The sequence below is a fragment of the Melospiza melodia genome, chromosome 10 (genome assembly GCF_035770615.1).
Source record: "Melospiza melodia melodia isolate bMelMel2 chromosome 10, bMelMel2.pri, whole genome shotgun sequence".
Lineage (NCBI taxonomy): Eukaryota > Metazoa > Chordata > Aves > Passeriformes > Passerellidae > Melospiza > Melospiza melodia.
In genome coordinates this window covers 12,655,827-12,679,603 of record NC_086203.1, presented here as the reverse complement: position 1 = coordinate 12,679,603, position 23,777 = coordinate 12,655,827, and the positions used below count along the sequence as shown (strand labels likewise).

General features: G+C 45.5%; 1 protein-coding gene across 2 annotated transcripts in view; it reads right to left on the bottom strand.

Annotated features, from left to right (window-relative positions):
* VGLL4 (vestigial like family member 4) overlaps nt 1-23,777 on the bottom strand; it is a 105,600-nt gene that overhangs the window by 51,481 nt on the left and 30,342 nt on the right. The window contains exon 1 of one of the 2 annotated variants that reach the window (XM_063164407.1): nt 10,475-10,864. The exons of the other annotated variant lie outside the window; for it this stretch is intronic. Within the exon in view, the coding sequence (XP_063020477.1) occupies nt 10,475-10,556 (82 nt within the window). The 5' untranslated portion in view covers nt 10,557-10,864. Of the gene's footprint in view, nt 1-10,474; nt 10,865-23,777 lie in introns of those variants that run through there. 2 annotated transcript variants of the gene reach the window in all.

Below are 23,777 nucleotides of genomic sequence, written 5' to 3'. Positions count from 1 at the left end.
AAGTTTAAAAGAAAAGGGAAAAAGTGTTACTTAAAAAAACAGTTACCAAACAGTGCCATGAAATTTAGGCAAGGAAACACTCTATAAACTCCTGTTTAAAAATAATCTGATACCGACCAGCTGTGGAACTGAGATAAGGAATGATTCCAACCTCAGTTACACACTTTTGTCCCCAGCACCCACATCACCCTGAGATTTAAGGACTGCCATTCCTATAAAACAGGATCTCTGATGGGGTCCCATCACCTCATCCAGGTCTCTGGGTGACTTTAAGGACTGCCATTGCTATAAAACAGGATCTCTGATGGAGTCCCATCACCTCACCCAGGTTCCTGGGTGACTTTAAGGACTGCCATTGCTATAAAACAGGATCTCTGATGGAGTCCCATCACCTCACCCAGGTCTCTGGGTGACTTTAAGGACTGCCATTCCTATAAAACAGGATCTCTGATGGAGTTCCATCACCCCACCGAGGTTTCTGGTGACTTTAAATCAGGATCTATTAAATCAGGATCTCTGAAGATCTTTGATGGAGTCCCATCACCTCATCCAGGTCTCTGGGTGACTTTAAGAACTGCCATTCCTATTAAAAGAGGATCTCTGAAGGTCTTTGATGAAGTCCCATCACCTCACCTAGGTTTGTGCATGACTTTAAGGGCTGCCATTCCTATTCAAACAGGATCTTTGATTGAGCTCCATCACCTTACCCAGGTTTGAGGGTGACTTTAAGGACTGCCATTCCTATAAAACAGGATCTCTGAAGATCTCTGATGGAGTCCCATCACCTCATCCAGGTCTCTGGTGACTTTAAGGACATGCCTATTAAAGCAGCATCTCTGAAGATCTCTGAAGTCCCATCACCTCACTCAGGTTCCTGGGTGACTTTAAGGGCTGCCATTCCTATAAAACAGGATCTTTGATGGGGTCCCATCACCTCATCCAGGTTTCTGGTGACTTTAAGGACTGCCATTGCTATTGAAACAGGATCTCTGAAGATCTTTGATGAAGTCCCATCACCTCACCTAGGTTTGTGAATGACTTTAAGGACTGCCATTCCTATTCAAACAGGATCTTTGATGGAGTCCCATCACCCCACCAAGGTTTCTGGTGACTTTAAGGACTGCCATTTCTACTAAAACTGGATCTCTGAAGATCTTTGATGGGGTCCCATCACCTCACCAGGTTCCTGGGTGACTTTAAGGACTGCCATTCCTATAAAACAGGATCTCTGATGGAGTCCCATCACCTCACTCAGGTTCCTGGGTGACTTTAAGGACTGCCATTCCTATTAAATCAGGATCTCTGAAGGTCTTTGATGAAGTCCCATCACCTCACCTAGGTTTGTGCATGACTTTAAGGGCTGCCATTCCTATTAAAACAGGATCTTTGATCGAGCTCCATCACCTTACCCAGGTTTCTGGGTGACTTTAAGGACTGCCATTCCTATAAAACAGGATCTCTGAAGATCTTTGTTGGAGTCCCATCACCCCACCCAGGTTTCCTGGGTGACTTTAAGGACTGCCATTCCTATAAAACAGGATCTCTGATGGGGTCCCATCACCTCACCAGGTCTCTGGGTGACTTTAGGGACTGCCATTTCTATAAAACAGGATCTCTGATGAAGTCCCATCACCTCACCAGGTTTCTGGGTGACTTTCCCTTTGGCAGGAACCAATGCTGTGCTGGTGCTGGGTCCCTCAGCCTCCCCAGGGTTGCACAAGAAGCTGCACTGAGATGTTTCTTAACAAGAATGACCTTTTCTAAGGGAATGGCCTCAAGTTGCATCAGGGTGGATCTCAGGGAAAGGTTCTACCCCAGAGGGTGCTGGGCACTGCCCAGGCTCCCCAGGGAATGGGCACAGCCCCCAGAGCTGCAGGAGCTCCCCGGGATGCCCAGGGTGGGATTGTTGGGGTCTGTGCAGAGATAGGACCCAGACTCATGGTCCCCACGTGTCCCTTCCAGCTCAGGACATTCTGTGAAATCCCCCAAGCTCACCCTACCCTCCAACCAGTGCCAGCTACTCCTGCTGTGAAGAGCAAACCCCTTGCAGCTCCATCCATCTGTGACATGAGGATTACAAGTGGGCAGAGATGACCCTAATTAAGAGCTCAACTGCCCCCAGCCCTCCCAGGACACACAGCAGTGCTCCCTGAGCTTCCCTAACCCACCGCAGGAAGGCTGGGAATGAAAATGTGTAAAGGAGCTGGCAGATGAACCCCAGGGGCAATGGGAGGTGCAGAGGAGGCTGCTGGCACTGCTGCTGTGTGTCCGTGTGTCCCAGCCCTCCCAGGACACACTCCAGTGCTCCCTGGGCTCCTCACCCACCGCAGGAAGGCTGACAATGAAAATGTGTAAAGGAGCTGGGAGATGAACCCCAGGGGCACTGTGGACATGCAGAGGAAGCTGCTGGCACTGTCCGTGTGCCCCAGCCCTCCCAGGACACATCCCAGTGCTCCCTGAGCTCCTCACCCACCGCAGGAAGGCTGACAATGAGAAGGTGTGAAGGAGCTGGCAGATGAACCCCAGGGGCAATGTGGACATGCAGAGGAAGCTGCTGGCACTGTCCGTGTGCCCCAGCCCTCCCAGGACACACAGCACTGCTCCCTGAGCTCCTCACCCACTGCGGGAAGGCTGGGAAAGAAAATGTGTAAAGGAGCTGGCAGATGAACCCTAGGGGCACTGTGGAGGTGCAGAGGAGGCTGCTGGCACTGCTGCTGGCACTGTCCATGTGCCCCAGCCCTCCCAGGACACACCCCAGTGCTCCCTGAGCTCCTCACCCACCGCCGGAAGGCACATGTGAAAGAGCCAGGAGATGAACTCCAGAGGCAATGTGGAGGTGCAGAGGAGGCTGCTGGCACTGTCCATGTGCCCCCAGCCCTCCCAGGACACACAGCACTGCTCCCTGAGCTCCTCACCCACCGCAGGGAAGGCTGACAATGACAAGGTGTGAAGGAGCGGGCAGATGAACCCCGGGGCAATGTGGAGGTGCAGAGGAGGCTGCTGGCACCGCTGCTGTGTGTCCGTGTGCCCCAGCCCTTCCAGGACACACAGCACTGATCCCTGAGCTCCTCACCCACCGCAGGGAAGGCTGACAATGAGAAGGTGTGAAGGAGCAGGCAGATGAACCCCGGGACAATGTGGAGGTGCAGAGGGACCTGCTGGCACGGCTGCTGCCTGTCCTGCCCCTCAGCCTCACGGCACAGCCATCCCCAAGGCAGGGACACACAATGCCCCTGTGTCTGAGCTGCAGAGCAATGTGCAGGGGATGATGCAGGCTGCAGGAAAAGCTGGCTGCCTGTAAAGAAGGGATTCAAGCCCAAAGCCCTGCAGTTCTCCGAGGCTGAGGAAGCATAAAGCCGTTCTTGTAAACACTTCTCCAGGAACTTGTGCTCAGCACTACCTCACACCATTATCAGGGAGCAATGATGGGCTGTGTCCTGCTGGATTATTGTTAGTGTAAACAGCTTTGCTCAATTGCTTGGCACCGTGTGTGCATGCAGCATGTTCAAACTCTGCAGCCTATTCATCCAAAATCAAATATAAAGGCCCATCTGTATTAAAGCTCAAGAAGAAATTAATAGAAGGCTATTTTCATGCAAAGCAGATATTTAAAAAAGGCAAAGCCAATACATATGGATGAACTTTTTCATTCATAATTTTAGATGCCACACAATGAAGACTGTTGTTGAAGCTTTATTTTTTCTCTAACAGCTCTCCATACAATGCAGGGCATTGTTCAAACTCTGCAGCAATTTAAGCTTTTTCAATGTCTCCTAAAATCCCTGGATTTATATCCAAAGAGAGCTGGCACTGTAACAAATTTGACTTGTGAGTAACAAGTTACAGCCTTTAAGCAAATTGCTCATTAACACAGACTTCAACTTACTGCTACAAACCTCACTACCTTTTATCTCAGGAAAAAAAATATGCTGCCTATCTTATCTACAGCAAGCTGTGGGATAACACTCTATTATATTTGGGTTTTTAATTTCCTTGTTTGAGTTCTCAGTACAAATGCTGAACTAGCATCCAGGGTGAGAACAACAGAACTCCGGGGGAAAAGAAAAAAAAAGTTCAAGTATGACCTAAATCTATCCTGCCTTTGATGGAGGAAGAAAATAAACTGAATTTTGATGTCAGCCCTAAAGAGGATATTCCCAACTTCATGCTAGGAGGAAATGAGCAAGAAAAGCCCAACTGTGAAGCTGGGGCTCTTTGTTGTTTTCCTGAAGATGAAAGAGATTGAAAATGCAAAACCCACAGAATGTTCTATAAATGGGGAGCTGTTCTGTAGGTGCATCTTAATTTCCATGGCTTTGAACAGAAATTTTACACTGTGTTTCAAATAAGAACACTTAATTTGCCATGAAGGAGATTCTTATCCAATTCTCAGCAGAAGAATAGTGCTTAAGTCATTTTACATCTTTAGAAACTAACCCAAACTTTGCAGTTAATCGGAGAAACTGATGGTAGAGAAAGAGAAAAATGCAAGGTCAGCAGAGAGAGCTGATGGAAACTCTTTTTTAGAACTTAAGAAAACATGTTGCATTTCATGAAAAAGCAAATGAAGTGAGCAGGATCTGACAGCAAAGATCTGAAGTGCCTTTTGGGGCAGGCACAGACATTTTCAGGATGCTCTGAGTGCCCTGAGAGGACACCCAGCTCTGCAAGCCAAGGAACTTCAGCCTCACAGGAAGTCAGTAATAATTATGTAACATGCCACTAACTAATGAAAGCTGTCCTGCAACCCAAAAGGGGTGTTTGGCTAAAATCTGGATCCAATTTTCTTCATTAAAAAAAAAAAAAAATAAAAATCCCAGTCTTCTGGACTATCCAGAGAACTCTGCATAACTATAAGTAACATGCCTGGGGGATTTCTTAGCCTCTTATTGCATTTCTTTATACCTTTCCCAGCACAGCAGTTGCAGCTCTGAGAATGCAGCAATAACCCAGGGAGAGGGAGAGGAAGGAAGGCAGAAATGTGCCTTGCAAGCCAGCACCATCTGTGACAAACACCAGAAGGAAAGAGATCTGCCTGGAGACTGCTCCTCCTCATGCATATTCCGTGGGAAAGCAGGAGAACAGCCCCGGAGTCCGGGAGCAGCATCACCTGTGCTCTGCTCTGTGTCACTCTGAGCACGGCGTTACCTCAGCAGGGGTAATGAAGGATCACGGAGCTGCAGCTCAGCGAGTTTCCAGCACAGAACGAGGTGCAGATGTTGCAGCCTCAATCCCTGTCACCGGATAGGGAGTGCCAGCCCCCCTCAGAGCGCTGCTGCACCTCGGCCAGGGCTCCCGGCAGCTTCCCCGGGGCGCTGAGCTCGTTAGGAACAGGGCAATCAGCTGAAAGCACCGCTCATTAAACTGCCCATCGCTGGCAACTGGCAGCAAGTGCTGCGGAGAAGAGTATCAGATGTATTCACGTCCAGATGCCAAGGCAACAATTCCCAAACTACAGAATCACAGAAGTTCAAGGCTGGAAGAGACCTATAAGATCATCAAGTCCAGCCCATGTTCTAACTGTTCAACTAGATCATGGCAGCAAGTGCCACATCCAGTCTTTTTTTGAATTCTTCAAGGGATGATGACTCCACCACCTCACTGGGTAAATGATTCCAGTATCTGACCACTCTTTCTGTGAAATATTTCCTTCTTAATTCTAACTTACATCTGGCTTGACGCAGCTTGAGACTGTGTCCTCTTGTTCTGTCTGTTGTCGCCCGGAGAAAGAGACCGACCCCAGCTGAGCACAGCCACCCTTCAGGAGAGGCCGACCCCAGCTCAGCACAGGCACCCTTCAGGAGAGACTGACCCCAGCTCAGCACAGGCACCCTTCAGGAGAGGCCGACCCCAGCTCAGCACAGGCACCCTTCAGGAGAGACTGACCCCAGCTCAGCACAGGCACCCTTCAGGAGAGACCGACCCCAGCTCAGCACAGGCACCCTTCAGGAGAGGCCGACCCCAGCTCAGCACAGGCACCCTTCAGGAGAGGCCGACCCCAGCTCAGCACAGGCACCCTTCAGGAGAGGCCGACCCCAGCTCAGCACAGGCACCCTTCAGGAGAGACCGACCCCAGCTCAGCACAGGCACCCTTCAGGAAGTTGAAGAGAGTGATGAGGTCACCCCTGAGTCTCCTTTTCTCCAGGCTGAACAACCCCAGCTCCCTCAGTCGTTCTTCACACAGCTTGTGCTCCAAGCCCCTCACCAGCCTCGTTGCTCTCCTCTGGACACGCTCAAGTAACTCGATGTCCCTCCTGAAGTGAGGGGCCCAGAACTGGATGCAATACTCCAGGTGAGGCCTCACCAGTGCCGAGTACAGGGGAAGAATGACCTCCCTGCTCCTGCTGGCCACACCGTTCCTGATACTGGCCAGGATGGTGTGGGATCTCAGCACCTCAGGACTGATGTGCCGAGTCACCGAGACCACCCTTGGGGGGCTCGGGAGTCCTGGAATGTTGCCAGAAGTGTCTGGTGGCTGCACTTTGATCCTACACAGGAGACGACACCTGTATGAGGATGGGAGGATTTCACTGGGATAAATGGTGAAGGGATGGGTTAATTAGAGTGTAAAACACAGGGTTTAGGATTTCTGTACAGGGGGGTCTAAAGAAGTAAGATGGAGGAATTGGGACGTGTCCTGTCCTTCTTCTTCTTCTTCTTGGCCTCCATCTTCTGTGGTGATGTTGGCACTTTGGGATTGGTTATTACTAGAAGTGCACTGGTCAATAAGGGTAGAAGGTATTGGGGAAAATTATAAATATTGTATACGTAACTTCGGGTATAAAGATAAGTGACCGCCCCGGGGGCTCTCAGTGTGCTCATGGCTGGCTGCTGTGCAGACCTCTGTTGGGCCAGGAGAAAATCTTTTAGATAAACAATTAATAAACACCGAGACCGAGAAAAGATCTGAAGCCTCTTCTCGTCCTTTGGAGCGCCGGGCTGTCCAAGGCCACCCTGGGCCTTTCCAGGCCACCTAAACAGCCGAGAAACCGACAGGATGGCATTGGCCCTCTTGGCTACCTGGGCACACTGCTGGCTCATGTTCAATCGACTGTCAACCAGCACAAATTATTGCTTCTTTGCTCCAAAACTGTTACAATAAATTGCTTGAAATGGTTGATCATCGCTAATATAACTGTCCTTTTCCAAGCATTCCCATTTGAATGATTTAAAATTTTTCTTCCAAATGTTTTTTTTAGGCAATTTGTTAAAAGAAACCCCACCTCGTTAACATTCATTTTTCTTCCAAAAGCATCAGTTGGATTTGAGATTACCATGGGGCACCATGAGGGCTCAAAGGTAGTAAATGAGATGAAGAAAACCCTCCAAGGACACAAATAATCAGGGTAAAACCAACAGCCTTGAGGAAAGGAAATGGCTTTATCCTGTGCTTCAGAGTTATGGATCCCTTTTCTAAAACTCCCCTCATTTCTGTTTATAATCCTTTCCCTGGTTGTTTTAATTGCATGAGTGTGCAGAAATTTCCAAGAGGCTACAAAGGCACCTTTCGAGGTCATTTAGAAACCTCCTGCTCAAAACCTCAGGGAAGGTGGGATTTGAGTATCTCCAAAGGTGGAAACTCCACGGCCTCTCTGGAGAACCTGTGGCTCACCAACCTCACAACAAAAACTAAAAGAAATCACCCCATGTTTGAGAAAACAGCCAACCCCAGGTGGGGTTTCACCTGCAGCACAGCCTCACTTTTGGACAGCTAAAGGGAGAACTTCCAACTCTCCCACTCCCAGCCCAGCCCCAGCTGAAGCACAATTTGCTGCCCACAAGGCTGATCCCATCTGTGTTATCACCATCTCTTCTCTTCTCACAAAATCAGAGATGTGATTAATGAATTAAACAGCGCCAGTTTCCACACTCGGAGATGTTGAATGAACTTAGCAGCACCAGTTTCCAAACTCAGAGATGTTGAATGAACTTAGCAGCCCGATATTTCCATGCTGGGAGCTCCGTGGCTGGAGTGTGAGCACGGATGGCACAATTCAGGAGCAGGGTGAGATGAAGGCACAGCTGAGGCTCCTGGGAGGTTCCTGCCCCTCTCAGCAGCCTGCAGCTCACACACAACAAATTGCTCTCTGGGACTCTTGCTGGGCAAGGAAAAGCAGGGCTCCTCTCAGGATCAGCAAATCACACTCCTGTGCTCCGTGTTGAACTGAAGGGTTGCCAGTGCACACACTGGAGGAACTTTTCCCCCTTTTCCCCCTATCTCTGATGCACAGGCTGTTGCAAATCCAGCAGTTCCAGTGCCAGAGGAGTAAAATCACCAGTAAAGTGCATCAAAACACGCTGGCATAGCTCACCAGCATAGAAATCATCTCAAAAACCAAAACCAAATGTTTCCAGAGGGACTCTAAAGGAACGAGGAACCCATCTATTTCCTGTGGCCTGTAGGCCCATCACTCTTGCCTCTGAAGTTTCAAACCTATTTTTATCTTATCCTGCATCTTCAGAAGCACTTTTCAGGAAGGCATCAATTTATAAGTAGCTCAAGTGTGGCCTTCAATAAATCCTAATTAACTGAGTGTGAGAGGGCATTTTGTTGTCAGTGCAGTTCCTACTGCAACAGCGTCCCTGGAAAGACAAATCCATCACTGCTGATACAACAACTCACTTCTAAAATAAACCCCGTGGCAGAGGCCAGGAGGATCTGTAGGCATCTCAGAAACACCCTTTGAGTTCAGAGCAGATGTTGCCAGTGTTTACACTTTTTAAACCATCGGGATATAAACACCTCGCTATAAACACCACTGAAGTTTTGCTTTCCTTCTCTTCATTTTGTGCGTGTTTATTTTAGTGTTAAAAATGTTGACTTCCAGAATGAGGAAAATAGCAACAGATGGTTAACCTAAACAAAAACTGCTCCAGGGGAGTGTATTCCTTAAGTTCTTTTGAACTATTAAAGCTAAGATTTGGTTAAATAACAATTACTGGAGAAGGGGGTGGGGAATAAAAAGGGGACTGGAAAGAATATTCCATAAATATTAGGCATAATTACAATGAATTGAACTAATGAGCCAAAACTACAGAGCAACAAAACTTAGTGAACAGAACGCTCAGAAAGATGAATTATGTAAATAAAGCTCTGCATAAAATTTCATGGTCTTCATCAGAAGTTACCAATGGCTTCCAAAGAAAACACTAATTACTGCAGAGAGCAGTGAACAAGTTATAGGACCCTGAAATGAAAAAGTTAAAGGATCCTGAAAGTTTTTTTTTATTATTATTTTAAAAGAGTTTTCTTGCTCTAACAAAGAAAGCATGGCATAAGAAAGAAGTTGGGAAGTCAACTTCATGGAACTCCAGCTCCGTATTTTTCAGCTCAATCTTCTGTAAAAGAGCTTAATCCGAATTAATATTTGTGCAGGAAAGAAAAAGCAGGAAAAAAGGAGAAACAAAGACATTGAAAGTACAACAGGGAGCCCCTCCACTTCCTGAAGGGAAGAAAAGTGGCCATGCTGGTTTAGGGATAGAAGGGACTGTAATTTCCAAAGTGAGATTCAGCTGCCTGCCTTCTGGCCCGGCCTTTTTCTGAGCAGAGATATCCCCTTGGCCTGTGTACGCTCCTCATTGTTTCTTCCCTGACAACTCCAGCAAGTTTATTTTCTGAACGAACATGGAAAGCTGAATCAGGAAGAAAAAAAAAAAAAAAAAAAAAAAAAAAAAAAGCAAGCAGCTTTTCGCGGCGCTGGTGTGTGGCTAGAGCAAAAGCAGCGCCGCTGCCAAGCCGAATTAGCTCAGTGGTGCCTTTCTGTGAAGGCACAGCCAAGCCATAGCCGCTCCTCGCAGCCGCACGTACAGAACTCGGCGCACACGAACGGGGCGATCCTGCCCGGGTACCAGCGGGGCTCTGAGGGGACACCGGGGGAGGGCAGCGAGCCCCGGCCCCGCCGGACACAGCGGGCCCGGGGCTATGGCCACGGGGGACACTCGGCCACGGGGGACACGCCGGACACTCGGGGACACGCCGGGCAATGGCCACAACCCCGCGGGGACACGCCGGACATTCGGCCCCGGCCGGGCCCACGCGTGTCCGGCCGCGGCCCAGCCCCGCGGCGCCGGCACGGACCGACAAACCCCAGACCGACAAACCCCCGCCTTTAGCGCCAGCAGGGAGAGGGAAAGGAAAGTTGGCGCTCAAAACGCGGATTTTGTGGGGAAAAAAAATAATGTAAAAAAGAACAGGAAAAAAATCACAAAGAAAGAAAGAAAGAAACCCCTGCCCTGTAACAAAGCTCTGACAACAGCCCGCGGGGCGTCCCGCACCGGCGGTGTCCAAAAACATCCCCGCTGACAAACAACAGCGAGCACGGCTCGGACAAGGATCCATCCCTGGAAAGGATCCGTCCCTGGAAGGATCCACCTCGGGAAGGGATCCATCCCTCCCCGTGCGAGGGATCGAGGGATCCGTCCCCCCCCACCCATGCGAAGGCACCATTGATTTTCCGCGGCCAGGCGCTGTTACCTTCGTAGCACAGGATGCCGATATTGTTGTTCATCTTGTCCAAGTACTGGTAGTTCAACAGGTCCATCCTCATAAACAGCATTTATCGGGCTGGCGGAGACGAGCGGCTCCGGGAGGGGGAGGCAGAGGGTGCCGAGGCGCTCCCGGCTTCCAAAGCCCAGCAGAGGCCCAGCCTGGAGCGGGTCGGGAAGGGGGAGCGGGCTCCGACAGCCCGGGGAACGCGCTGCGGGCCGGGGGGGAGCGAGCGAGCAGCGCGGGGGCTTCTTCCAAGTTTGTTTTTTTTCTTTTTTAAATAATAACAATAATAATTAAAAATAAGAGCGTAAAAGCAAAGCGGAGGCGGCGGGGCAGGGCAGGCAGGGAGGAGGGCGCAGCCTGCTGCGAGCGCCGGCGCTGACAGCGGCAGTGGCCGGCACTGCCCGCCGGGCCCCGCTCCGAGCCCGCTGCCCTCAGAGCCCGGCCCGCCCCGCGCAGGCGCTGCCGGCCGGCCGCGGGTGCTTTGTGCTCGGCAGGGCCCGGCGGGGAGCGGGGGAAGGAGGGAGGGCAGGGCCGCGTCAGAGCCGCTCGCACAGGAAACAGCGGCGGCAGCAGGAGGAGGAGGAGGAGGCGGCGGCGAGGGGAGGAAGCGGCGCTGAGGGGCCTCCTCCGGGCACGGGCGGGTGCTGAGGCTGCTGTTTGAAACCAAGCCTGCCTCTGTGCGCTCCCCGGCGCGGCCTCAGCGCCTCACAGCGAGCAGCAATGCGCTGCTACAGCAACGGCAGCCATGGAATCACGGCCTGGCATGGCAGGAATGACACATGGAATCACAGGAATGAGAGAGACAAAAGGCGTGAGGCAATGGCCATTGCGCCGCGCATGTAGTTTATATATAATTAGTTTTAAAAGGTTTATCTGTCTCTCCATATAAACAGGCGTCGCACACATTGCTACAGCTCCATCAGGGCGCAGCCAGATCAGATTTTTTAAGGGCTATTAGAGGTTAAACATTCCGGGATCTGGAACTTTAGCAGCTGCCAAAGCTCCGGCTGAGGTGACAGAGGCGGTCGAGGCTGGTGCTGCTGCAGCTCTCTCATTTGGGGATGCGCTGCCCTTCTGCAGCTCTCCCATCCCTGGATGTGCTGCCCTTGTGCAGCTCTCCCATCCCGGGATGTGCTGCCCTTGTGCAGCTCTCCCATCCCGGGATGTGCTGCCCTTGTGCAGCTCTCCCATCCCGGGATGTGCTGCCCTTCTGCAGCTCTCTCATTTGGGGATGTGCTGCCCTTCTGCAGCTCTCCCATCCCGGGATGTGCTGCCCTTCTGCAGCTCTCCCATCCCGGGATGTGCTGCCCTTCTGCAGCTCTCTCATTTGGGGATGTGCTGCCCTTCTGCAGCTCTCCCATCCCGGGATGTGCTGCCCTTCTGCAGCTCTCTCATTTGGGGATGTGCTGCCTTTGTGCAGCTCTCCCATCCCGAGATCTGTGGTGCCCTTGTGCAGCTCTCCCATCCCAAGATGTGCTGCTTTTCTGCAGCCCAGAGCTCTCAGACAGATGTGTGCCACTCATCCTGGCACAACAAACATCTGGGCAGGTGGCATCAGTTCGCATTTCCTGTGGCTCATCAGCACCTGAAATCTTGGGCTGATACAAAAAGAGAAATTTAAAAAGCTAATGGAATCCTAATTTCCCCTCTGCCCTCTCCAGCTTGGAGCACAGCTCATCCCTGCCCATCTAGGATGGGAAATCTTCATGGTGCACACCAGTAAAAAACTTCAATTTCCAATCTGAGAACTTTTCCCCTCAGGAAGGGGATGATAAAATGACAAGAACTTCTCCCCTCAGGAAGGGGAAGGGATGACAAGACAGAAGCAACTCCCAGAGTGACACTTTGTGATGGCACTTTGAGAGTCACTGCCTGAATGCTCTGGGTATTTCAGTAAGAACAGGTAGCTTAAATTTACTGCTGGTGTCTGCTGAATATTCCAAGGAAGGTTGCCTAGAACATAAAAAAGTATCTCCCCACTTCAGATACACAATGCTGAGGTAACAGTACATTTCTTGAATAAAAAGTTGCAGTTGTTTTGCAAAAGTTGCAACCACACAGACCAAAGCAGCCCATGCTATTTTCCAGAAAGAGCAACATCTTTAATATAAAGGGTAGTGTATGGTGATTTTTAAGCAGGGCATAAGGAGTTTTGCATATTGTGCATACCCTGAGATATTCTACACCAATCCCTCAAGTTAAAACAGCCATCTAATAAAGACAGCAAGAGAAATCTGAGCCCTCTAAGATATAAACAACAATAAAAACCCACACCTACAACATTAAAAAAAGAGAGGCCTGTTCCTTCAGCATGAAATGCAAGTTCCTCACCAATTTTAGGGACAATATTTTGATTTGTACAGTTTATAACACAGAGAGCATCCCAGAATTCATAGGAATGCAACACATTTATTGGGTGCTTGGAAAGGACAAGAAGATAAGTATTTGATTTTTTCACTTTAAAATACTTAGATTTTTGTGGGAGGTGCAGGTGATGAGGAAGAAAACACAATTTAAACTCCTTTAGAGCAGTGTTCTACAAGACAGGGGTGCACATGGGCATTACAATTCCCAGTCCAATTTGAATTCTCTATATTCAAAGTTACAGATTTCTTCAAGCTGTTTGGAAAAGCATGGTTGGGTGCTGTCCAGAAACCACTGACTACTCAGGAGTGCTGTCCAGACACTAATAAAGGAGTTAATTCTTCTTTATTAGACCAGCAGTCACTGGTGTGCAGGACTTTAGGCAGTAATGATCCTTGTTAGGTGAATGGCTTTCAGCATTTCAGTACAAACTCTGATTGGACTTGTCAAATGTTGCATAACGAGCATGCTTCACAATAAATAATAATAAAGTGTACCAAAACACCAGGAGCTTTTTGAACCTCTAAATTAAAATATCTTCTAAATTGAAATATCTTCTAAATTTAAAATATCTTCTAAATTAAAATATCTATGCTGCAAACAAGGCAATGCCTAGTGAAAGAGTGGAGGGGAATTATCAATGCAAACATATCCCTTACATTGCATTTTAAACCTTAAATCCATTCTTAGGAAAACTTTCTTTGACAGAAAATTGTATCAGCTCAACAAAGCCAAGTCCAGCAGGCATTAACCTCAAATGCTGACAGGGTCACTGTAAAGTACTTGGTTCCTGTCAGCAAATTCTCAATTCACATTGCTGCTCATCACTCTCAGAGCCCTTGCACTGAACTGAAACCAATAATCAGTGAATCAGGGGCTGGTAAAAAAGGCTGTTTTTCATCAGTTCCTGATATCTGCAAACACAGAGCCGAGCTGAGGCATCTCTGCCTCTCCCTGTCTGCAGAATTTCCTCTGGGATTGCACCTTCCCTGCTCCTGCAGTGAATCCCAGCCCTGGGATCTGCTGGGAACTAGCTGAACTTTAATTTAACACAACAGCAGCCTCTAGAGGTAACGGGAAAGGCTCGGGTGGGATTGACGTGGGATTTATTCTGATTATCCCTCAGAGCAGAGCCTTCACCTCTCAGGGGTCTGCCTCACTTGTACTCAGAAAGCAAACCCAGTCTGCACACAGCAACCTCAGAACACACAAAAAGCAAAGCAAGGAAAGCAAAAAGAGCAGGCGATTCACCACTGTAAATCACCACTTAATATAAAAGTAAATCCTTGCAACTCTGTATTATTCACCTGGATTTTTGGAGGGAAAGCTCTTGATATCTCAGGTCTGTGATGTCAGATTTGACAGTGAGTTTATATGGGTTTTGGAGCATTTGAACAAGCACTGAGCTGCTTTAGAGCATTACAAACACACAGGGAGCTGCTTTTTTCTGTGCCTTTTCTCTGCCCTCCTCGACCCTCTCCTCTCTCACACGTGCTGCTGCCTCAGGCGGTGCTGAAGAGCCTGAGAAAATCAAATTCCTTTGGTGCCTGCACTCCACATCATCTTCCAGGGGCAAAATGGGCAACACTGGCTGAGAACCAACCCCACAGATGGGACACAACAGAAATTCCCCCATGAAGATCATCAGCAGGGAGTAACTATTGAAACAGTGACCAGCTCTGCAACTGAGAGAAAAAATAGTCTCTGTAGAGGTGTGACACACTCTGCTGTGTCTGTGTGCTCAGCATAATCCATTTTTGAATGGAATCTCTATTATTATTATTTCTGAGCTGATAATTATCAGCTGCAGCTCCTCAGGTCAGACAGGCACCTACTGGAGCCTCAATGCACACTGAGGAGGAGGTGGAGGAATAAAGCAAGAACACTTCAGAACAGGTTTTACCTTTCTTCTTGCCCTAAGAAAAGAGCAAATTGGAGGTGAGGGTTGCTAGGTGGCGATGAAGTAAAAGGCTTTTCTTTTTCCACACACTCCACAGCAGTGGATGGGAAAAGCTGCTCTCAGCATCTCTGTTCTTACATTTGTTGGAGTGCATTGCACAGCAAAAAGGCAAAACAGAAATTCCCCTTGAAGCAGGATGGGGTGTTTGCTTTGAAATGCATTCAGGTGTGCTGAGGAAATACAGTTAGAAGGGACTGGACACGCAGCAAGGCCAGAAATGGATGACAAGGAAAATGACATTTCAAGTTCCCTGCAAGCAGCAATCTCCCAGCTGTGCCTCTGAGATCCACAAACACAACTCTTCCCTCAGTGACTCACATCCCACAAAAATAACTTTACACACTCCTTACAAAGCATTGAGCACCAGTGAACAGACAATACCAAAACACACATCATTCCCACGTGCATTCTTCCACTTTTTTTTCCTTAATCATAAAATTGCACTGCAGATAGATTTTAATCACAACTACCCGTTCCCTTAAAATAAATTAATAATTAAAGAAAGCCCCATCAGGTAGGGCATCTCTGAGCCCAAGCTGGTGCCTTCCTGTTTGACCTGTCCCCTAGTTAAAGGTTTCAACCACGTGCCAGACATTACAGAACACAAAAATTGCCTTTTCAATTATCCCTGGAGCTTCTCAAGCCTGAAATAGGAAACTTACACCCAATATTGTAACAAAAGAGTTTGTGTATCCTATCATTCTTGTCATTTGTGTATCCTATCATAACCTAAACTTAAAAATGTTGCTTAAAAACCCCAAACACAGCATTATCTAGTGAGGAAATGTGTGAGTGTCACAAAGTGCTGAGTCCCCAGAGAACAAAATGCCAGGAAAACCAAAAATACAGAGATGCCTCAGAGTGTCTGGAGTTGCAAACACTTGTAGGGCCCAGGAGGAGATGGGAATGACTTGTCTGGACTGGAAGATGGACTTTTTAAATTTCTTTTTAATTTTTTCTTTTAAATGCCTTGCTGTACTGCAGTTTTTATTCTGTACTTCATTTCTTATTCTGTACTTCATTTCTTATTCTGTACTACTCACTTCTTTAAAGACACACAGATTTCACCACCACCTCACCATGGTGATAAATAAAAACTTCAGCTCACTTGTTTGTAAATATGGAGTGATTTAGGACCAGCTATTTCATACCAGATCAGAAAATTCCAAGGTGTTTATCAACTCCGAAAGCTTTTGGTGAATGAAAGCCTGCCCTGAGCAGCAGGAATCATTTGCCTCCCACCCCAAACTAAACACACCTGCTGTCCTTCCACTGCCTTGTCCAGGTGGAAATTTGGGCCAGGAAAGGCAGAATCCAAGGCAGGGCACACACTGAGATTCCCTTGTAGGTTTTTTTTTTTTGGCAAAAAACCACATTTATTTCTGTGTGAATATATAAAACAGGCACAAAGATCCTGGGTGAGGTGTCTGGTTTATCAAGGACATTTTCCATTTCTCACTGGTATCTTGCAGCTCTCAATTTGCTGCTGTTTATCTCTTTTTGTTTTCTTAGGCTGGGCTGAGAACACTTCAAAAACACAGCTAAAACACACAACAGATAAATCTAGTTTATCTGGGTGGGAAAATTGTTATGTGCTAATTAAAAACTTGATAATCTTTTTCTGTTATTTGCATACTAATTTAAATTTCTGAAGGGTTGATGATAATCACAAACATAATTCAACTTGAACTACAAAGAGTCTCCAGATGCAAACAGTGAAGTGCAAACCTTGCCATGTCCTGACATTGTGTGAGCAGGGCAAAAATTACTTTATATTCTTCAATTAGGAGAAATGAGAGGATTAAAAAAAAGGAAAATAAAAAAAAGGGAGATTACTAAAGAAAAAAAGGCAATTTTAAGTCAGCTTGATGCTCAGGCATCTAAACCACTTTTAACTTAGGAAAATGAGGAGCCAGACTGTGTTTAGAGGTTAGATTTCAAAATTACCAAGTGTATCCCTGAGCTTTGGGAAGAAGCAAATCCAGTTTCCAGAAGCCACTAATTGCAGGGTTTAGAAATAAAGCAGAGAGTTCTAAGATTGCTCAAGTCTTTGAAAACATTTCCCCTTATAGCTCGCTTGGCAAGACATGAAATACACTTTTTTATATAAATACATACATATATATATATATAAATGTGTATGGCCTAATTGAGCTTAGGTATTAACATGTGTAAATCTGTGCAGCTCACCTTGCTGGCACACAGACTGAACGTTCCAATAATTACAATCACCTTGCAAATGAGATAAAACCAGGATTCCCAATGCTGTCCCATGCACTAAAATCAATCACAACTTTTCTTAAAGAATGAAATAATTTTGGCTTCAACACATCACAGCAATTACTTATCCTAAATTTTAAGATTAAAATATTAAATAAGGAGCTGTTGCAAAACCCAATTATACAACTTGCAACTTATTGCATTAAATTAAAGTGAAATTTCATTCAAGCTCTAAGGCTATTCTTTTCCAATTGAGGGGCTTGTTCTCTATTATTTCAAAAGTATTTGACCTTAATAAGATTTTTTACCACACCTTAAAAAATAAAAAACAAACAAACAAACAAAAAACCCCAAACAAAAACAAGCCCAGCCTTAATCACATTCTCACTTATTCCAAATTTTAGTGCTCACAAAAACCCAAAACCTTTGCTCAGGATGCTGAGGGGTGTCCTCTGGATTATTGGAAGAAAAAAGAACAAAGAAAACAAGAAAAAGAGCAATGCCCTTGCATTATTTAAAGTAATAATACAAGAAGAGCATGTTTTAGTATATAAACATATAAAATTGCATATTATTTATTCACACACATGGATGTGTGCAGGGTTCTGTAGGGCACAAGTGCAATGTGATAAATGGTCCTAATCCCACTAAATCCTGCAGAAGATGCCTGTGCTGTCCAGAAGTACAAATTCAGGTCTCAGAAATAGAGAAATAATAGGGAAAACCTCACAAAAGCAGTGCCAAAAGCCCTCCCTATTCCAAAGCACACCCTTCCAACTGAAATCCTTTTTCCCATGGATCAAAGTCACCATTTCCAATTCCACAGGTACATTTTCCTTCCAAAAATGAAACCCAGAGAACGCTGAAAATTCCTCACCAAAACTATTTTTCGGTGGAATCAACACTAGCTTTTTTTTTATTGGGCTTTTGCTGTTTTCACTCCAAAAAGAAATAGGTGGTGAGCTGGGCTAATTACGTAAATCAAATTATTGCCAAAAATTCTGGGCTTGTTGCTTGCAGAAGTTGGAGGAATTGAAGTGTCATGAAAATGATTGTTGGGGCTGGGCCAGCACAGTGAAAGGAGGAGTCACATCCCTGTGTGAGGCACTGATTTGCTGAAAGGGTGATAAACAGAGACACAGCATGCACCAACATGAATTCCAGCAGCACCGGAGCCTGACAAAGCACTGAGCCTCACCAGGAAAAGCTGCCAGTTTATAACCTGAATATTGAGTGTGGTCAGACTCGGAAATGGGGCTGTGACCACCTAAATACTGAATTTGTGTCACCATTGGACATGGGGCTGTGACCACCTAAATACTGAATTTGTGTCACCATTGGCAATGGGGCTGTGACCACGTAAATACTGAATTTGTGTCAGCCTGGACAATGGGGCTGTGATCACCTAAATACTGAATTTGTGTCACCATTGGCAATGGGGCTGTGACCACCTAAATACTGAATTTGTGTCAGCCCTGGAAATGGGGCTGTGACCACCTAAACACTGAATTTGTGTCAGCATTGGGAATGGGGCTGTGACCATCTAAATACTGAATTTGTGTCACCATTGGGAATGGGGCTGTGACCACCTAAATACTGAATTTGTGTCACCATTGGCCATGGGGCTGTGACCACCTAAACACTGAATTTGTGTCAGCCCTGGAAATGGGGCTGTGACCACCTAAATACTGAATTTGTGTCACCATTGGCCATGGGGCTGTGACCACCTAAATACTGAATTTGTGTCAGCCCTGGAAATGGGGCTGTGACCACCTAAATACTGAATTTGTGTCACCATTGGCCATGGGGCTGTGACCACCTAAATACTGAATTTGTGTCAGCCCTGGAAATGGGGCTGTGACCACCTAAATACTGAATTTGTGTCAGCCTGGGCCATGGGGCTGTGACCACCTAAATACTGAATTTGTGTCACCATTGGCCATGGGGCTGTGACCACCTAAATACTGAATTTGTGTCAGCCCTGGAAATGGGGCTGTGACCACCTAAATACTGAATTTGTGTCACCATTGGCCATGGGGTTGTGACCACCTAAATACTGAATTTGTGTCACCATTGGAAATGGGGCTGTGACCACCTAAATACTGAATTTGTGTCACCATTGGAAATGGGGCTGTGACCACCTAAATACTGAATTTGTGTCACCATTGGTAGTGGGGCTGTGACCATCTAAATACTGAATTTGTGTCACCATTGGAAATGGGGCTGTGACCACCTAAATACTGAATTTGTGTCACCATTGGCCATGGGGCTGTGACCACCTAAATACTGAATTTGTGTCACCATTGGGAATGGGGCTGTGACCACCTAAACACTGAATTTGTGTCACCATTGGTAGTGGGGCTGTGACCACCTAAATACTGAATTTGTGGCTGTGACCACCTAAATACTGAATTTAGTATTTAGTAATACTTGGCCATGGGGCAGAAGCCCTGGGGATCTGCTCCAGGAGCTCCCAATCCCACACTGGCCTTCTCTTTGAAAAGATCAGCAGCAAAAAGGTTGGCTGCAAAGCATTTCACTTAATAAACTAGTAACTATATAAATAAATAAATAAATATACATAATAGAAATATATAATAGTGATTATATATATATAATATATATATATACATTAAACTTTTGTTTATATATTTATTTATATATAAAATATATAAGTAAAACATAAAATACATATAAATATATATAAATATATATAAATATATAATATACAATATAGAATACATAATAAATATATACGCATATAAATAATATAAATGTATCTATAAATAAAATATTTTTATATATTTATATGTAAAATATATAAATAATATAAATTTTATATTTATTTATAAAACATATAAATAAACATATAAACAAATAGTATAAAATATAGATATGTTATAAATATATAGAATATAAAATTATAGCTAAATCTATAAAAATATATCATATCACTAATATAAAGAATAAATATATACAAATATAGAATTAGAAATTAATAATAAATATATAAATATATAATGTCTATAATATAGATATATGTAAATATAAACTATAAAAATAATTTCTATGCAACTATCAAAATAATTAAATGAATTAAAATTAATTTTATACAATTTAATAAATGTTTTATAACAGTTTTTGATTTATTAATAAACTAAATTTAACAAAGCATCCAAAATCCTGAGCTGGAGACACTCTACTCTTTACATTACATGTCTTAGGAATCAGTTGTCAGGATAAATATTGTAAAGTATTATTTTATAATACAGAAATGTTTAAAGAGTACTGCTCCTTTTTTTCTCCAGGTTCTTTACGTTGCAACTCCATCATATTGCAAAGTTTTGCAATGCTGATGCTTCTCTTAAAGGCTCCTTTCTCCCATAGGCACCTGAAGATATTGCACACAATTTCTTTTTTTCAGCTTTTGAATCTCACATATTTTTTTTAATCATGTAAATTAGGCCTCAAAGTGAATCCACAAGCTCAGAACTGGAAATTAGAGGAAACTTTTGAACTGAACATTTTTGAAGGCCGATCGTGAAGTGCCAAAATATTTTAGGTTGGGCAGAACATGACTTTTTAAAAATATAGACGGATAAAGGCTGTCCCAAGTGTCAAAATACATTTTCTCCTTTGGTGTCCCATCCATCAAATGCACTCAGCCATGTTGAGCTCTTCTGTCAGAACAAATTCACGATCTTGAGCTTTCCCTGGTCACATACTTGGACACCCACTATACGATGGAACAAATTATTCTATTTTTAATTCTATGTAAAGACAAGAATGCACCTAAACTGAAGCCGCGTGATCAGTATTTTTACTTCTAAAAGGTGAATTTTCTAACATTTCATACAGATGACGGATTAGAAATACTGTGCATGCAGAATTTCTGTCTGCAAGGAGCCCTGCACACAGGAATCCATCCAGTTTTCACCTGGGGCAAGGATCCAGCTCCGTGGCAGCTGCAGAAATCAGGGAGGAAGATGAGATTTCCCTGAGGGCACAGAAGCCAGTCAGGTCCTGACTCTCCAAGGACCACACCTTGCTTTCATCCACGCTCAAAATTACAAATAAAAGAACTTCTGCTCTGGATATTCCTTTCAGGCAGAACCTGTCTGACCTGTTAATGCACTGACAATGGATTTTAAACAGCAGCAGCCTTCATTAAAGTGGTATTAAAGGAACCCTGGTGGAACACCCACCTCCTTCTCCGCACTCTGCTCAGGCTGCAAACTGGTTGGAACCCTGGAAAATGAGAATTTCAGACTTTCTGTGCTGCCACTGACCCCCAGGAGAACACTGCACTGACCTGAGGCTGTGGAGAAGCTTCCAGAATGGAATGACAGAACTGGGATTGTGGGTGTGGAGTTTGAATAGAAGTGTGTGATACCACAGGCTGGGAAACTCAGAGTTTAAGGGTTTAGAATATAATAATAGATATAAAACTATCTATTAGTTTTGGGGCAGAGGTTGGTCCTTCATCCTCACCTCCTTCTCCAGGGGATTGGGTGGTTTTGTGTAATTGGATAGGCATGGGTGGTTGGTTATTGGGTTAAAGGTAAAAATAATTTGGGTGTCATTTCTTAATTGGACAGTTTATCCTTAAAAGGCCTTGTAGAGAGAGACATAGCTCCATTTTTTAGTTTGTAAAGTGCTGTAGAAATCAGGGTTTGTGAGACTGTGACATAGATAAGAACTAACAAACATCTGAGTCACAACAAGAAATTCCATCTCACACATTTAATCCCATCCCTGGCAAAAAAGAAGCAAAGACTCACACAAACTCCTCTCTTTATCTATGGAGGATATAAATTCAGATTCTCCCAGGAAGGTTTGATCTCACCAGAAAGTGAAGCATTTCCCCCCTGCATGAGAGAGAAGCAGCCAATTCCTGCCTGTACAACTGCAAGCCCAGCATTGCAGCCCCCAAAACCTTTTGGGAAAAGCTGGGTGAGTTGCACATCTTGGACATTCTGGGGTCCTTGTGACCCTTCACACATCTCAGTGAGCACAGTCTGCTCCTTAACTTCAGCTAAAATCCGCCCCCAGCCTGACCTGGGGCTCAGGAAGATGTCCTTGCACAGTTTCTCTGATCTATATAAGAATGAGGACTCCACATCCACGAAGCTCACAATAATTAGCATTAATTACTGTTCCTGGGAATGAGCCCTGGCAAGACAGCAGCCCCAGGAAGAAATGTGCAGAGCAGATGATGCCAAGATCAAAGTTCACCTGGCAGAGCCATCAGCAGCAGGATCAGCCACGAAGGGAACCTCACATCAGTGCTATCAGATATCCCAGTTTTAAGGATAAACTGTCCAATTAAGAAATGACACCCAAATTATTTTTACCTTTAACCCAATAACCAACCACCCATGCCTATCCAATTACACAAAACCACCCAATCCCCTGGAGAAGGAGGTGAGGATGAAGGACCAACCTCTGCCCCAAAACTAATAGATAGTTTTATATCTATTACTATATTCTAAACCCTTAAACTCTGAGTTTCCCAGCCTGTGGTATCACACACTTCTATTCAAACTCCACACCCACAATCCCAGTTCTGTCATTCCATTCTGGAAGCTTCTCCACAGCCTCAGGTCAGTGCAGTGTTCTCCTGGGGGTCAGTGGCAGCACAGAAAGTCTGAAATTCTCATTTTCCAGGGTTCCAACCAGTTTGCAGCCTGAGCAGAGTGTGGAGAAGGAGGTGGGTGTTCTCCCTGTGCACACATCCCTCCTCAGGCAGCACCAAAGCAACACAAACCAGCTGCCTGCTGATTTTCCTCAGCAAACAACCCTCCCAGCTCCACAGCCTTCACGTTCAGCCATGGTGCAGCACATTTGCACCAGTAAATTCTTGTCACTGATAACAAAGTGGAGGTCAGCTGTGGAACGACGCTCACACATCATCCCGGCAAAACTTCTGCATGAATTTTTACTTCTGTGGAATTTTATGCCACCAAGAAAATCCAGCTCTGGTGAGCTTTATCCCATCTCAACCTCCCCTCCTTTTTGCCTCTGTGTACATGTGGAACATGAATTTTCAAAATGAAAATGAAATTTCAATCAAGCTCTAAGGCTATTGTTTTCCAATTGAGGGTCTTGTTCTCTATTATTTCAAAAGTATTTGACCTTAATATTCTTTTTTACCACATCTAAAAAAAGAAAAAAAAAAAGAACAAAAACCAAATATCCCAAACAAACAAGCCAAAAACAAAAACAAGCCCAACCTTCAACATACTCTGTTGAATTTTTAAAGTTGAAGCCAACCTTCCCAGCCTGGCAGTGCCGCTGCTCCCACTGCATTCACCATTCTCAGATCATTCTTATTTACTGCTAGGCAAAACATGGATTTTTATACCCCACTTTCTGCTCAGGCTCTCCACAAACTGAGCCCTCAGAGCTGTGTCAGCCTCACAGGTGCTGGCAAAATGTGCTGAAGTTTCTCAAAATGTGCTCAGTTGTCTCTGAAGTTTCAGACCAACTCCAGAGACAACCATCACAGCCCAGAACATTCCAACACCATTTCTGCTGAGCTAATTTAGATTTTATTTTATACTCCCAGACAGTTCAAGCAGCTCAGCCTAAAGCCTGCTCCATTCAGCTTTCCTCCGCTCGCTGGAAGATTGAGTTTGTGTCAGGAGTGTCTGTGCCGTGAGACAATCCCAAAGAAACCAATTGGCCACACCAGGATTCAGCAGCTGGAGTGACAGCTGAGCACGGCCAGAGGTTATCAAA